The 15,368-nt window shown below is 43.5% G+C and overlaps 1 protein-coding gene across 1 annotated transcript in view; it reads left to right on the top strand.

Annotated features, from left to right (window-relative positions):
• The first annotated feature begins 355 nt into the window (after positions 1-355).
• Positions 356-15,368, top strand: part of vps53 (VPS53 subunit of GARP complex) — a 63,288-nt gene continuing 48,275 nt past the window's right edge. The window contains exons 1-4 of the mRNA XM_056283325.1: positions 356-481; positions 865-945; positions 1,676-1,725; positions 1,819-1,885. Coding sequence (XP_056139300.1) covers positions 395-481; positions 865-945; positions 1,676-1,725; positions 1,819-1,885 — 285 coding nt within the window. The 5' untranslated portion in view covers positions 356-394. The remainder of the gene's footprint in view (positions 482-864; positions 946-1,675; positions 1,726-1,818; positions 1,886-15,368) is intronic.

The following is a 15,368-nucleotide window of genomic DNA, read 5'->3' as shown; positions in this document are numbered from 1 at the left end:
AGATTAGATTAGATTAGATTAGATTAGATTAGATTAGATTAGATTGTTTCATTAGCCACACGCCCAAGGCCGGAGGAATTTGTTTTTGGTACACACTAAACTCTGAAGCCCAATACATACACGGACAACAACAGACACTCCACATATTATCACAAACAATACAGTTACACAATAGCAGGAATTATTATTATTATTGTTATTATTATTATTAGTTGGTTAGTTTCGATGCGTACTGTGGTAACGCACTAAAATTCCAGTAGGTGGCACTAAAGCTGCATTAATTCCTCCTGCCAACCTCAGCAAGCGGCGATCACGCTGCGTCCTCAGGTATCCCAGAATCCTCTAAACCAGGAAGTGGTACGTGGGACAGCCGCTCATCGGTTTTGTTTTGACAATGATGGAGGAGGACGAGTTGGAATTTGCTGAGGATTTGGGGGCGATTCTGCATCTAACTCCGGAGGTGCAACAAGCCATTGAACAGGTGAGACTGTTTCTTTAGCGTTTGGAAAGTACGTTTATCGGCCCGCTTGCCGGTTGGGTATCCCCGAACCAACGAGCACAGCTTGCAAGTTTACTGTGACAGCTGGCAAACGGTCCCTGAAGAAGTGAAGGCGTCACTTACTGTCATATTTGACATTTTAGAAAACGTGCTGGAAACCGCTGAAATACTGACATTGCCTACGAAGATGTCCATTCGACATCATGTCGGTAGTGAGGGAGACCTGGCTTGTAATCATGCCATGCGCGTGATTACAAGCCACTGACAGCTAACTGTTAGCACACTTACACGAGCTGTAGTCGCCCAGAAGGTGCAAGTGAGTTAAGTATAATGGCTAAATTTGATCTTCTTGATCCATGTACAAGGTGTTCCCCAGCCAAGACCCACTGGACAGAGCAGATTTTAATGCTGTGGAGTACATCAACACACTGTTCCCCACAGAGCAGGTGAGGCTGACTGACTGATGCACTGACTGACTGACTCCTGAGCATTTTTACCCCCATGTCAAGTTGCATGCTACTGTCATTGGAATCTCATTGCAACAGGAGTTATTACATCATATGCATGGACACAAAACAACGTGATTTCTTGCACTTCTCTTACAGTTCCACAACCCAGTTTGTATTTTTCAGCATGTTCATGCTGTCATCCATTTTAGTGCAACATTTTTGCTACCCCTTTCATCACCAGTATTTCTGGTTTCGTCGTGAATCTGCATGCCAAAACAACATTTTTTGGGGTCATAAACTGATTAGAGAATAGTAGTAGATGTTGATGCACTATATGTCCATGAGGGGGCACTGCTTTCCTTGATATTGTGGTTCTCTGTTGCAGTACATAGAAAGAGAAGATAGTGTGTGAATCCCCAACTCACTGGTCTTTGCATTTGTATTGTTCAAATAGCAGTAGGCCTGCTCCTCGGTGTGCAGAATAGATGTGACTGAGCTTATTAATACAATTATCAACCTTTAAGCCAAGTCTACCTGTATTTTCTGACTTTGCTGTTAAATCAGACATTTGTATCCCACTCTTTATTATATTACAATGTATAATAGAAAAAAGGGTGTAAAATTAACAAGACAAAAGAAAAGAAAAAAACAATGTATGAGGAGATACAAAGAAATATAAGAAAAAACTATACCTGTGTAAATAGTCTGCCCTCATGTTTCTCTTTAGTCGCTGGCTAATATTGACGATGTGGTGAACAAGATCCGCCTGAAGATTCGGTGAGTAGATATCCGCAATTGCCAAAGAAGTTAATGGTCCCTTTTTTTTCCCTAAAATGTGGACGGAGACCCATTCTGTGCTGTGTTTGATAGCCGTTTAGATGACAACATCAGGACAGTGGTGAGGGGCCAGACCAATGTGGGCCAGGATGGTAGACAGGTAAGCTGAGCCGCTTGTCATGAAGGAATATACTGAGGTTAAAGGGCAAAAATCATTTCTAACACATTTTTTGAGGAATCGATATTGTTCTACATGTGAAAAAGACAGAAAATCCATTATTTTCCCTCCACCGTCTATCATATCCTATGTGGTAACGGTTATTTGATAATGTGGTTTTTAGGCGCTCCTTCTTTTTTCTTTTTTTGGGATTTTTTCCCCTTTTCCTCCCCAACTGTACCCGGCCAATTACCCCACGCATCCGAGCTGTCGCAGTCGCTGCTCCACCCCCTCTGCTGATCAGGGGCGGGCTGCAGACTTGCTTCCTTCGATAAGTCGCCAACCGCTTCTTTTCACCTGACAGTGAGGAGTTTCGCCAGGGAACGTAGTGCATGGGGGGATCACACTAACCCCCCCCCCCCCCCCCCCGTCACAGCCATTAATTTTGCTTTTGGTAAATGTTTTTGCACTTGTGTTTATTCTTTCAAATTTATTCAAAAGAAGTTTAATATATGAATTTGTTTATTATTGTATATTGTATATTATTATTTGTTATGGATTGTGTTGATTTCTGGTGTGATAGAAGCTTGGTGCGTCTCTGCTTGTTATTTGGGACAAGTGATGTGGGATGGGAGTGGTTGGACACTAAAAGTCGGATGACTGGAGCGGCGGTGGCAAAAAGTCTTTTGACCGCTGTGTAAGTTTGTTTCATGCCATAAGTGGTTTTATCATTTCGTTTCTTTATTATGTTAGTTTAGAAACAAGTTTGGAGCATTTTTGAGTTTGTAAATAAATGTAATTATTTTTTTAAGTGGCGAGTGGCAAAGTTTTTTTGGACGTGAGTCAAAGCCGATCCCCGTCTTCAGAGCCAAAAGCTGACCCCCCCCCCAAACAAGCGCCCTGACCAACCAGAAGAGGCACTAGTGCAGTGACCTGGACACATACCCACATCCGGCTCCCCACCCGCAGACATGGCCAATTGTGTCTGTAGGGACGCCCGACCGAGCCATAGGTAACACAGGGATTCGAACCGGCGGTCCCCGTGTTGCTAGGCAACGGAGTAGACCACCATACCGCCCGGACGCCCCCAGTCTCTTTTTCTTACGGTGGTAGTGGTCTTCTCCTTGTGTCGTTTTGATGAGAGGCAACCAGAGGATGAATTTAAAGAGATGGGGAGCAGGCCTCTTGGTTGGGTTCTCAGCGTATTGGCATTGAAAAGCAGGATTAGACTGAAAGACCCACTGACACGGCATTACCACTCCACACTCCTTTTTCATTCACATGCACATAATGGTTGAAACACAGCAGCCAGTGTCTGCCTTTGTATAATCCATGTACACAAGCGATAAGGCCTGTTCCTGAACCTTGGTGTTCAAAACAGCGTCCTTCTTCTAAAGCTAAATGGCTAAATTGTGCCATTGGTTACTCCTGACCCAGACAAATATGTTCCTCCCCCACTTCTCCACAGAAGTGCCATGGAAAAGGACAGGATGACTCAGATCCATTCCCACTGCTTTAACTGCTGCTCATTATGGAAAACACAAGGCTGGGAAATAGATTCTCATTTGTAAATGCAGAGATTCATTTTTAAACTTGAGATTTTGGCTCTTGTCATTTTTTTTTCATAGGGGTGCATCAGAAAACAAAGGCCCTTCTGATTTAAGGCAGGCCCAACTCTGTCAGGGAATGGTGGTCTAGCGCGAACATGACACCTGATCGGGGAGCGCGCTGTGCTCTAACCAGTTTAATAAATTAGCTGTTGTCGTCAGTGTGACAAGTCTGCTGGTCCTGTCTCTCCCAGTCAGCTACTGTTTGGTAGCTGAACCATTCTAAATCCCTTCCAGACCAATGACATTATGCAGTCACACACAATAATTTCACTTTGCTTTTCCAACCCCGCAGAAACCGTACCAACTTTTCCAGAGGGAAAATCCTTTCTGCAGACGGAAAGATGGTGAGGGTTTCATTTCAAGAAAGAGATGCAGAAGCGGGATAAAGACAGGAAAAAATAGTAGAGGGACTCGATCTGAACCCAAGCCATGTCTGTATTGACTGAGCTTGCTCGCTTAGCTTAATGCAAGGTCCACAATGTTTGAACCACTATTGTAGAGTTTACAGAGGGAGATAAGTAGTGGAGGAGATCTGAGGAATGACTTCCCGGGTGTTTATTCTGTAGGGAGTCAGTTGGTTAGCCAGCCAGTAATATACTGCAGGACTTAGTGGGTGGATATGTGGCTGACTTAGTTGGCAACCCCCAGGGGGCTCATGCAACTGGTATGTATTTGGTATGTGTGTCGGGGTGCTCTTAATGTTGTATTCTGTTTGCTTGGTGTATTACAGTATAGCTGAACTTGCAGGATCTCGTAGAATTCATTCTACCGTCTGGTAATCAGAGTAAATTGTGTTGTTGTAATCAGAGTAAATTCTGTTGTTGAGCCAGTAATTGTCCTCTACCTGTCAGACCAGTTGTTCTTTCAAAAATTACACTTAATTAGATCCCTCTTTCAGAAAATTTGAAGTAATTAGCGGTAATTTCCTAAGATTTGCCTGTTTTATGGTGAGCAATAAGATTGGATAATGAACCATGGTTTTATCGTTAATCTCCAGTAGTGAGGGCTCGGGGCGCCATCACTCCTGAATAAGATAACATATGTTTATTTGTTGGATGCATTTATCCAAAGCTCTTTTTAGCGGTCTGACATCCCATGTGAAGGAAAGTAGTAAAAAGACAGACACGTATTTTGTTGTGCACTCGAATAAGGATATGTACCATTACAACTTTTTTCTTTTTTTTTTTTTGTTGGGAGATGTGTTACAAGCGCAAACACAAAATTTGTGTTTCTTGTCGTTGTCTCCCAGCTGACTGTGTTTGCAATCATGCAGCTACATGTTTATTCTGTTCCTCAGCTAGCCAGTCGGTTCTCATGGCTATGGGTTTTCCGTGTCAGACATGGTACACACCTGCTACATGGTCAGTCAGCTGACCTATGTACTCTTCTTTTTTGTGGTTTATGTTACTTAAATGAGAATGAAGGAAGTTATTGTCTTGAGGCTGTAGTCTGGATGTGCAGCGAAGCCTGAGTTGAAACGTCCCATTAATGAAACCAAACATTTGTAATCCATTAGTGACAGTCACTCACTGTGCCGTTAATTTGACTGCTCTTAGGCCCACTCCCATGGCCATATGCATTAGACTGTATAGTATTACATACATGTACTCACCCTGACACCCCATACTTGAGCTACTGGGTACTTAGTCCTTGCATAGTCAGTGTTCATATTTAGGCATGTATATATATTGTTTCTGCATCCTGTTGGTGTAAATAAGGATGTCCATTGTGACGTTTTAGCATTTAGAGGGACATATTACAGAGTGCAGTAGTAGGGGACCTTCTAGCTAGTGTGGCTAAAGTCTTTAGTTTAAATATTTAGTTTCAACCCAGGAAGGGAATGTTCACAGCTTATTACGTTTCTAATGCTTTGTTCTGTTCAGCTCTTTGTTTTTATGTGTCTGTTTTTGCCGTCTTATTTCCTGCTCTCTTCCTGCTCTCCTTTGTGAGGGGAGATGGAATTTTTCTTTTGTGTAATGTCAAGCCGAAGTTGACTTCCAAACTGTAAACCTTTTCTCATTATGGGAACTGTTTAAAACGCATCACAGAAATAAATGGTAACTACTGTGCAATTTATTGTGCTTGGCACGTAGTTCAAAAGTACCATCATATCATCTGGCCTTGACCCGTGCAGAGCTCCGCAGTCTGTGTGCGCCGCCACAGTGTGAAGGAGGGGTTTCGTGTGTAATTATGAGGGCGTCCTTTCAAAACTCTTTAATAGGTTCTACATGTGTTGTGGGACGTGTCCTGTAGCTGTTGGGGGTGACAGTCTATATATATATACTATATATATATACCATGTGTCTGTTTGCATGAGATAGCATCTCACACACGAAGGCGTGTGCTTGACAGTAGTCTCTCTGCACTCCACTGAGGGCTAAATGCAGGAAATTGGAATGAGGAAGCACGCCAGACTGACTCAGACTGAGTCCGTGTAAGCAGCAGCTTTAACCTTGGATGATATGTGCTGTGCAGTGCACACTTTGTTTGCACAAGAGCGTCTCCAGGGCCTTCTTCAAAGATGCAGTGGCAATACCATTCTCCTCTTGGGAGGCTCATATTGAATGTAGCAAGGCAGGTGCCCCACCCTAAAGCTTCACTGGTCCAAGCCCTCTGTGATCTAAGAGGAGTACGATAAGACGCAATCACTTACCATACTCTTCAGATTACGGTTTTGCCATTTACTATCCTCTTCTTTGATCAAACATGGCTTGGGCAGCTGAAGTTTTAGGGGGGGGAAGCTGCCTTGCTACTAGACTCACAAGTCAGTCTCCAAATGCGTCGCTCAACTAGAGACTGGGTTCAGTGTCCCACGTTCTGTTGCTAAAACTGGGTGGAAACAATTAGAGAGTTTAAAAAAAAAATCTGCATTGGGCGTCCGGGTAGTGTAGCGGTCTATTCCGTTACCTACCAGCACGGGGATCGCCGGTTCGAATCCCCATGTTATCGCCGGCTTGGTCAGGCGTCCCTACAGACAATCAGATGTGTCTGCGGATGGGAAGCCAGATATGGGTATGTATCCTGGTTGCTGCACTAGCGCCTCCTCTGGTCGGTCGGGCTGCCTGTACGGGGAGGGGTAACTGGGGGTAATAGCGTGATCCTCCCACGCTCTACATCTCCCTGGTGAAACTCCTCACTGTCAGGTGAAAAGACGCGGCTGGCAGGAAGCATGTGGTAGACCGGAGCCCTCCTCGGATCGGCAGAGGGGGTGGAGCAGCGACCAGGACGTCTCAGAGAGTGGGTTGATTGGCCAGGTACGATTGGGGAGAAAAGGGGGGGGGGGTCCAAAAAAAAAGTATTTCTTTAGCTTTTGGTGAAATAGGGAGAAAGTTATCTAGTTCTACTTCTGATCATAATATCTTTAGGATAATCTTTTAATAGATTTTTCCTTCTTAATGGTAAAGGGAAGAGTTCAGAGGTGAGGGCACTTATACTTTTGTTTGTGCTTTTTTTTTTCTCCTCGGAATCGAGTCATCTATATAAAGTAAAGGCATCGGTGGTAACAACACATTGTACGATAACACACTATTCAACATATTTACTATTATTTGTGGAATTGTTTTGATAACCACACAGTATTGTTTTTTTGGGTTGGGTTTTTTTGTGCACCTCACATTGTATTTATCAACAAATTCATTATAATCGAGAAAATTCCCCCGGGTCCATCAACTGTAGAATAGACCAGATACCGTTCTCAACCCAATCACAGTAACATAAAGATTTTCTTGTAAACAAGACATATCTGTTACAGATCAGAGATCTGTGTGGAGTGAAATTGTGCTTGTAAATCAATTTCCAGTATAAAAGGACCCGCTGATTAAATTTTGACATCTTAATGGGTAGTTTCACAATACAGACATCACATCTGAACAGAAAATCTATCCCCCCACATTAATCAAATATTTTAGAAGGAATGGAAAACCAGAATCCATCATTATTTTGTGTGAACTTGTGTAGCCACTTTAGTTTTATCATTCCATTTATTACCTCAATCAATCACATTTAAACCCCCTTCTGCTAACCAGAGTCTCTTTTCTATGGTAATGATGTTTGTTCTTCCAAATAAAATTGAAATTTGTTAGATTAACTGATGTAATTAAGTTGTCAGGAATGGCTAGAGCAGGGGTCGGCAGCCTATGACATGCGGGCCCACAGTGGCACGCGAGCCATTAGCACGGGCACATGGAGCAATTTATTAAAAAGTATTTTTTGAATATACTTTTTTTGATAAAAAAAAAAACATTTCATATGAAAATAACCTAATTATGAACTAAACAAACAATTCGGTTTAAAAAAAAATACTGAAATAATTGATTAGTTTCAAAATACACCATTGTTTTTGATAGCAAGACAGCGCACACAAGTGACATGGTCTGTCATCCCCCTCCTCCCCTCCCTCTAATCTGCCCACAAGCACAGCATTACAGCAGTAGTGAAAACGTAGCATAGCTAGCTAGCTTTCTTTTTTGCTTTATGTCAAGAACAACTCACAATGGCAGAAGCAATATTGTCTAATGTCTTGATGCATGCTCAGTAATCCAGGTAAGAAAATCAAAGAAGGTTGAATCAGTTCATCTGCTTTGCTAGCATTGGTTGCCAGATATCGTGAAAAATAAGGGTCACACTAAATTGGTAAGATTGAATTAATTTTCTCTTGTGCCCTAGTAATTTTCATATATTTGCACAAATAATAAAGTGTGTGCGTCTGCGTGTGTGGGGAGCAGAGATCTTTTGGCATGAGGAATCTAGACAGGGAGATAAGCAGCAATAAATAAATGCTCATTAAAAACTGGCACTCAGGTCTGTGATTCTTTTTTTTATAACTTTGTAAAGTCGCATGGGACATCCAAAAGGTAGCTGACCCCCTGGTTTAGAGTAAAAGCTGGGTACATAATTCTAGATAATGTTTCAAGTTTAGTAATCAAGACCTGTCCGAAGGTTGATAAATCCCTCTGTGACCAGGAATTGAGTGTTAATTCACTTTTCTTTATACCAGTTACAATATTCAGTTCTACACTAGTTTTACCATCTTTTCTTATAACCACTCCTATTTCATTTCATTTTTAACTGGAATCTCATATAAGTAAATTAGTGGGTGTTCATGTATAGAAATTGGTTCACTTTTTTTTTACATTCAAGTATAGTCCAGACGCTTTAGAAAACTTAACCTATCTTCTTTATTACCTGAGGGATCTGTCCTGACCTCTTGGGGAAGGTGGTATCATCTGCCAGCTGAGTTATGATCAGATTACTGTCCAGCACACTTAATGTGTGGGCTGTTTTTTATGAAAATAGTCAACAGTTCCACATGTAAAATGAATCAGAATCATGTTTATTGGCCATGAAGGTTTGCACTACATGGAATTTGACTCCGTTTTTGTGACTCTATCAGTGTACTTAACATAGAAAAACAACACTACAACGCAACAATCTTCATATATATATATATATATATATATATATATATATATATATATATACACAAGGATTGACTTATACAGGTGAAATAAGAGGTGATAAAGTGCAGTGGTGCAAAGAATATTTCAGTGATGCTGAAATGGGTGTTAGCAGGTTACTTACATACATGCCTGAGGTAGATGGACATGACAGAGCATACCAGTATACCTACAATGTACAGTACAGTATATACAGTACAGTATATACAAAATGGTAGGATTTATTTGACAGTGTTAAGCACTCATTTGAATGAGGGCACGCAGAAAGAAACTTTTTATATTTTTTGTTTTGGGGTACAGTGCTCTGTAGCGCCCACCAGAGGGGAGGAGTTGGAACAGGTTGTGACAAGGGTGTGATGGGTCTGCAGTGATTTTGCCTGCCCATTTTCTGAGTCTGGAAGTGTATAAATCCTGAATGGAGGGCAGGTTGGCACCAGTGATTTTCTCTGCAGACTTAACTGACCGTTGCAGTGTGTCCCTGTCCTGTTTGGTGACCGATCCAAACCAGACAGTGATGGATGTTCAGAGGACAGACTGGATTGTTACAGTGTAGGACTGAATCATTAGTTCCTGAGGCTGAATTTCTTGAGCTGGCAGAGAAATTACATCCTCTGCTTGGCCTTTTTGATGATTGTCTATGTTGGATGCCCACCTTAGGTCCTGGGAGATTGTGGAACCCAGAAATGTATAGGTTTTCAACGTAGACACTGTGCTGTTGAGAATGTTGGGTGGGGGGGCAGTGTTGGGGGCTCCTCCTGAAGTCCACTGGAATCTCCTCTGTTTTGAGTGTATTTAGCCCCAGGTTGTTATGGCTGCACCAGAGGGCCAACTGATCAACCTCCTGTCTATATGCAGACTCATCACCATCCAGGATAAAAACAATGATAATAATAGTACACTTTTTATATCGCACCTTCCTGAATAACATTACAAGCTGCCTATGATGGTTGTCATCTGCAAACTTCAGGCGTTTAACAGATGGGTCACCTGAGGTGCAATCATTTGTGTAGAGGGAGGAGAGTAGAGGGGGGAGAGAGCACATATCCCTGAGAGGCACCAGTGCTGATTGTCTGGGTGCTGGATGTGAGCCTCAGCAGCTACCTTCTGTCTGTCGGGAAGTTTTTAATCCATTGGCAGATGGGGGCTGGTACAGTGAGCCAGATGAGTTTGGAGTGGAGGATATCTGGGATGATGGTGTTGAATGCAGAGCTGAAGTCCACAAACAGAACCCTTGTATGTGTCCCTGGGGAGTCGAGGTGTTGGAAGATGTAGTGCAATCCCATGGTGACTGCATCCTCCACTGACCTGTTTGCTCGGTAGGCAAACTTCAGGGGGTTGAACAGGGGGCCTGTGATTTCCTTCAGGTGAGCCAACACTAGTCTGTTGAAGGATTTCATGACCAAAGATGTTAGGCCAATGGGCCTGTAGTCATTTAATCCTGTGATATAGGGTTTCTTGGGGGGATGATAGTGGAGCTCTTAAAGCAGGAGGAGACTTCACACAGCTCCAGTGATCTGTTGAAGGTCTGTGTGAAAATGGGGGCCAGCTGGTCAGCACAGACTTCTAAGACAGGAGGGTGACACACCATCCGAGCCCAGTGCCTCCTTGGTCTTCTGTCTCTGGAAGAACTGGTGCATGTCCTCAACACAGATCCTGAGTGTGGGTGAGGATTCGGTGGAGAGGGGAGAGTGGCTGGCAGGGAGTGCAGGTGGTTGTGTGTTGTAGCTGGAGAGGGTGAGGGGTGTGTAATTTGCTTTTCAAACCTGCAGTAAAACCCATTTAGGTAGTCAGCCAGTTGATGGTTCCCTACAGTGTTGGGGGATGGTCTTCTGTAGTTGGTAATGTCTTTCAAACCACCCCAGACTGATGACAGGTCGTTGGCAGAAAAGCTGTTTTTCAACTTTTCAGAGCAGCACGTTTGCCACTCTGATCTCTGATCTAAAGTGTCAATGACTAATAAAGGGGATCAAGAACAACCCTAACAAATCCCTCGTTTAAGCTCAGATCTCATCATTACCCCTCACAGGTAAGGGATCAGAGACAATTAATCGATACTGACACATCTTTCTGGCAAACTCAAGTGTTCTGACTAGGCTGGTTTTTGTGATCTCTGATTGCTTCATCTGGGCATTATTGGTGCCGACATGAATAACAATATTGCTGGAAGTAGTGGTGCTATGTGCCTGGGTTCCCTGATTTTCCCTCCGTGATGCCAGTACCCTAAGATTATCCTCTATGTCAGAGCCTCTGGCCCCGGGTAAACAGTGAACCAAAGCTGGCGAAGCTAATCTAATATTGTGGGTAATGAAGTCTCCTGTCACTAGTGTGCATTGCTTTACACTGTCGACAGGAGCGGGAGAAGCACACTGGCTGAAAGGACTACCAATAGGACTGGTGGGTGGCAAAAACCGGTTTGCAGTCGGGAGAGGTGACTGCAGACCAGGCCATACGACCAGTGGCTTGCTCTTGCGATCCTTCCCACACCAGTAAACAGAGACAAACTCTGCTGTATCTGCCGACGAGGCTGAGCTAGTGCGAACAATAGCAGGTCTGCTGTCAGGCTGGGGGCTAAGGCTAACTGGAGTGCCCGTCACGTCTAACGTAATCCTAGCCGAAAGAAGCTGCTCTAACTCACAGACACGTCTCTGTAATAGAAACAACGTATGTGTAACTACGGATCAGTCACCACAAACCATTGTTATAACGAGGCTGCCATGACTGTGACTGTAATAGAGCTAACTGCTAAGCTAAGCTCAAAGCCAGTAATGAGCAGCTGGCAACTAAACACAAGAGTCGTAAGGGAAAGAAAACTAGACAATCTAGCGATGAGTGAACTAAGCACAGAAAATAGCTAAATCAGCACAAACGAAGAGGTTAGGGCAGAATATAGACAAGCGATAGTAATAAAATAAACAAAGGTTATCAATCTCACGAAGCTGCCTCTAACGGAGGTGGAAGCTGGAAACAGCTGGCAGTGATGTCCAGGGACCAACACTGTGAAAATTGTCTTATTATATGTTTTTTTTCCTCTCCAAATGTCAATTAAAGAGTTGATGTTCATGAATTCATTCAATACAGTGTTGAAGTATGTGATATTAAAACCTCCACCTATTAAAGTAAACCCTATACCATAAGTTTGCTCATAATCAGCAATGATTTCTGTAAGTCTCTAATAAAATTCTGTTTTGACCAATATTATTATACCCATAAATATTAATCAAAATTGCAAACGACCCTTCTAAATTTACTACATCAATCCAATTAACATCCTTATCAATTTTAAATGTTATTACCTCCCCAGACAATCTATAAAAACATATGGCCACGCCCCCAGATTGATTACTGCTATTAGAAAAAAAGGACTTTGTCTCCCCACTGATCCCTCCAAAATGTAGTCCTCTTCACATGAATACACTTGCGAAAATATGCAGTGTGCTTTCAGTCCTTTACAAAACGAAAAGGTAGCCTTACGCTTCACATTGTCCTCAAGAACTCTTGTATTTAAAGGTAAACTAGAAACCTCTGACTTTAGAAAAATGTGTTTAACCGCTCAACACGTTTGTAATATATGATGTGGTGGAAGCCAATTCAAATACACTACAACGTTCTTATGAACAAGGAAAAGAACCAACCTCTTTAAATGTGTGCTTAACACAGACGTTCCCCTGGGGAAAGAAGAAAGAAAAGCGAAAAATATCTGCCCCCTCCAACAATTTACTGTCTATCTTTAGTAGTTGGGTTATATGTCAATGTTCAGTCATCGAAACTAGATCCTTTACCCATTAATGAATCCAAAGGGTCTACGAAAGTATGCTTTCTCCCCAGACTTTCTTGTTTCTAGTATCCAAGGCCAAAGATCTTCTCTAGCTCGCTTATCTATCCAGGTGAAATCTTCAGTGAAGCAAACTCCCGCTTCCTTGCTTCCCCTCTCCCTTTGTCATTCTCCATGTCCCATCTCTATGTTGATGTTTGACAAACTGGATAATAACCTGGCGTGTTCTCTTCTCCTCCTTTCTCCCCACCCGGTGAACAATGTCTACTACCTCGTCCATCTTCTGTGTCCATTGTGGAGCAATCTTCTTGAGTAGGTTAATCACCTCTTCCATTGTGTTTTCATTTACTCTTTCTCTCATGCCTTTTACTCTTGTATTCCATCGATCTTACTTTAAGGTTGGTGTTTTCTTTTACCAGAACTGACACTTTCTCTTCTAAAGCAGTCATTTTGCTTTTGCATTCTTTGATTTCAGCTGTATTGAACTCCAGTCCTGTAGACAGGTTACCAATCAGCGTGCTGTGCTTAATCTGAGTATTAATGTCTTCCAGATTTTTTCTTGTTTATTGAGTGGCCAGGGTGTTTATTGCAATCAGTATGGACTCAATGGAGAATTCCTCATTAGGTCTTGCCCATTTCCGAACGTGGAAGCTTTTAGGTGGTGTGTTTAACGGGGATTCTAGCTCATCGATGTTTCATTTATCAGACCCAGCATTGGTAGCGTCCATCATGTAGTTAGGTTGTAAAAGCATGTCTGGTACATCGTTGTTGTTTTTGCTAGCATTCATGGTGCTAGCATTGGCATTCGATGTCATATCTTCCCCCCCCCCTTTTGCTCCCCAATTTTACTTGGCCAATTACTCCACTCTTTCGAGCCATCCCGGTCGCAGCTCCACCCCCTCTTCCAATCTGGGGAGGTCTGCAGACTACCACATGCCTCCTTCGATACATGTGGAGTTGTCAGCCGCTTCTTGTCACCTGACAGTGAGGAGTTGCGCCAGGGGGACGTAGCGCGTGGGAAGGTCATGCTGTTCCCCCCAGTTCCCCCTCCCCCCTGAACAGGTGCCCTGACCGACCAGAGGAGGCGCTAGTGCAGCGACCGGGACACATACCCACATCCGGGTTCCCACCCGCAGACACGGCCAGTTGTGTCTGTAGGGACGCCTGACCAAGCCGGAGGTAACACAGGGATTCTATCCGACCGTTCCGATGACCCCCGTGTTGGTAGGCAACGCAATAGACTGCTACGCTACCCGGACGAGCAGGCATAGGTTTGTTAGTGGCCATTCTTGCTGCCATTGTCGCAATTATCATGCGTTTAGAAGTCCCCAGACATTGGTAGGCAGAGAGCTCCGATTGTCTGGTATCACAAGACTAACTGGCTACATCTTTTCATTGGGCTTGTCTTCATCTATCCAGCTCACCTAAAGGTAGAACGAGTAGGATTTCCCTAAAAATCAATGTATTAATTCATAAATAAATAATCCCTCTCAATCATCACTTATGACCCACTAGACATGTGTGGCCGCGTCTGTACCTGCAGAGACCCTGTTCTCTGCCCTTATTGTCTTATGTACGATATGAAGATTGATCATTCTTCTGGACATTAACCTTTGTGCAGCAGGACTTTATAACAACATAGCGATCAGGTGCAGCTCCAGGCAGGGGCCATGGTCCCTGGGCCCATCGGACGAAGCAGACCAATCTCCCTTAGCCAATCCAATGCTAGCTCTCCCAGCCAGACACCTTCGACATACCTCCCTCGCACTCTACACGACGACACAGGTGCAGAAAAAAACACTGCAGTCAAGGCAAGGCTGCCGCCAGACCGCCTCAGTGTTTCCTCTCGGGTAAAGCTCCAGGCAGGGCCGTACAGCTCTGAAAAGGGCCGTAAACTCTCTCAACTGATCCAACGCCAGCTCTCCTATCCATTAAACAAAAAAAATCGAGGAACAAAATAAAGAATTTCACAAGGAGACACAAACTTAGACACAGATGTGGACAAAGACACTGCATAGTCGGCACTGGGTGAGGCTGCCGCAAATGCGAGTTTGCGCCACCATCTTCCCACGCCACATAACTTTGAATGTTGTGCTTACAAACCGCACCTGGCAAATCTTACTCGACGTAACCCTTAAACTTTTACCAAATCCTGTCAGAAGTATGGCAAACACATCTTTTTTACCAACAAGTGCAGTTGTTTGTTATTCCTTTAGAGAAAATGTACCATCCAGTTCCTGCAAAACTGTTGGGATAGTGGATTCAACAGTCCGTTCCACATCAGTGGTAGCCAACGGCACTCCTATGTATCTCAGCATTATTTTTTTTCCTGCCCGCATTTTAGAAAAACCCACCCCTATTCTACCTCTGATTGGCTAACCCGATCCCTAACCCTAACCCTAACCAACAGAGGCAGTGAGTACTAGCCAATCAGAAGCAGAGTTCCTGGGATGTGGGTGGGGGAAAAAAAATAAGACTCTATGTCATCGTATCAAACCCACCCCAGATTAGATAAACGGTTTTGATTGGCCTGACCCAGGCCAGGTCAAATGGAAATCTGTCTGAATGGGAGGATGGCCAGAAAATTGTGCCAGAGCACATGTAAAACATGAGCTCGCAGATTCTTCTGGTTCCCAGGCTAGAAGGAT

This window comes from Lampris incognitus, chromosome 7 (genome assembly GCF_029633865.1).
Source record: "Lampris incognitus isolate fLamInc1 chromosome 7, fLamInc1.hap2, whole genome shotgun sequence".
NCBI lineage: Eukaryota > Metazoa > Chordata > Actinopteri > Lampriformes > Lampridae > Lampris > Lampris incognitus.
Note: the sequence above shows the minus strand (reverse complement) of the source record. Positions and strands in the feature narration are given on the sequence as shown.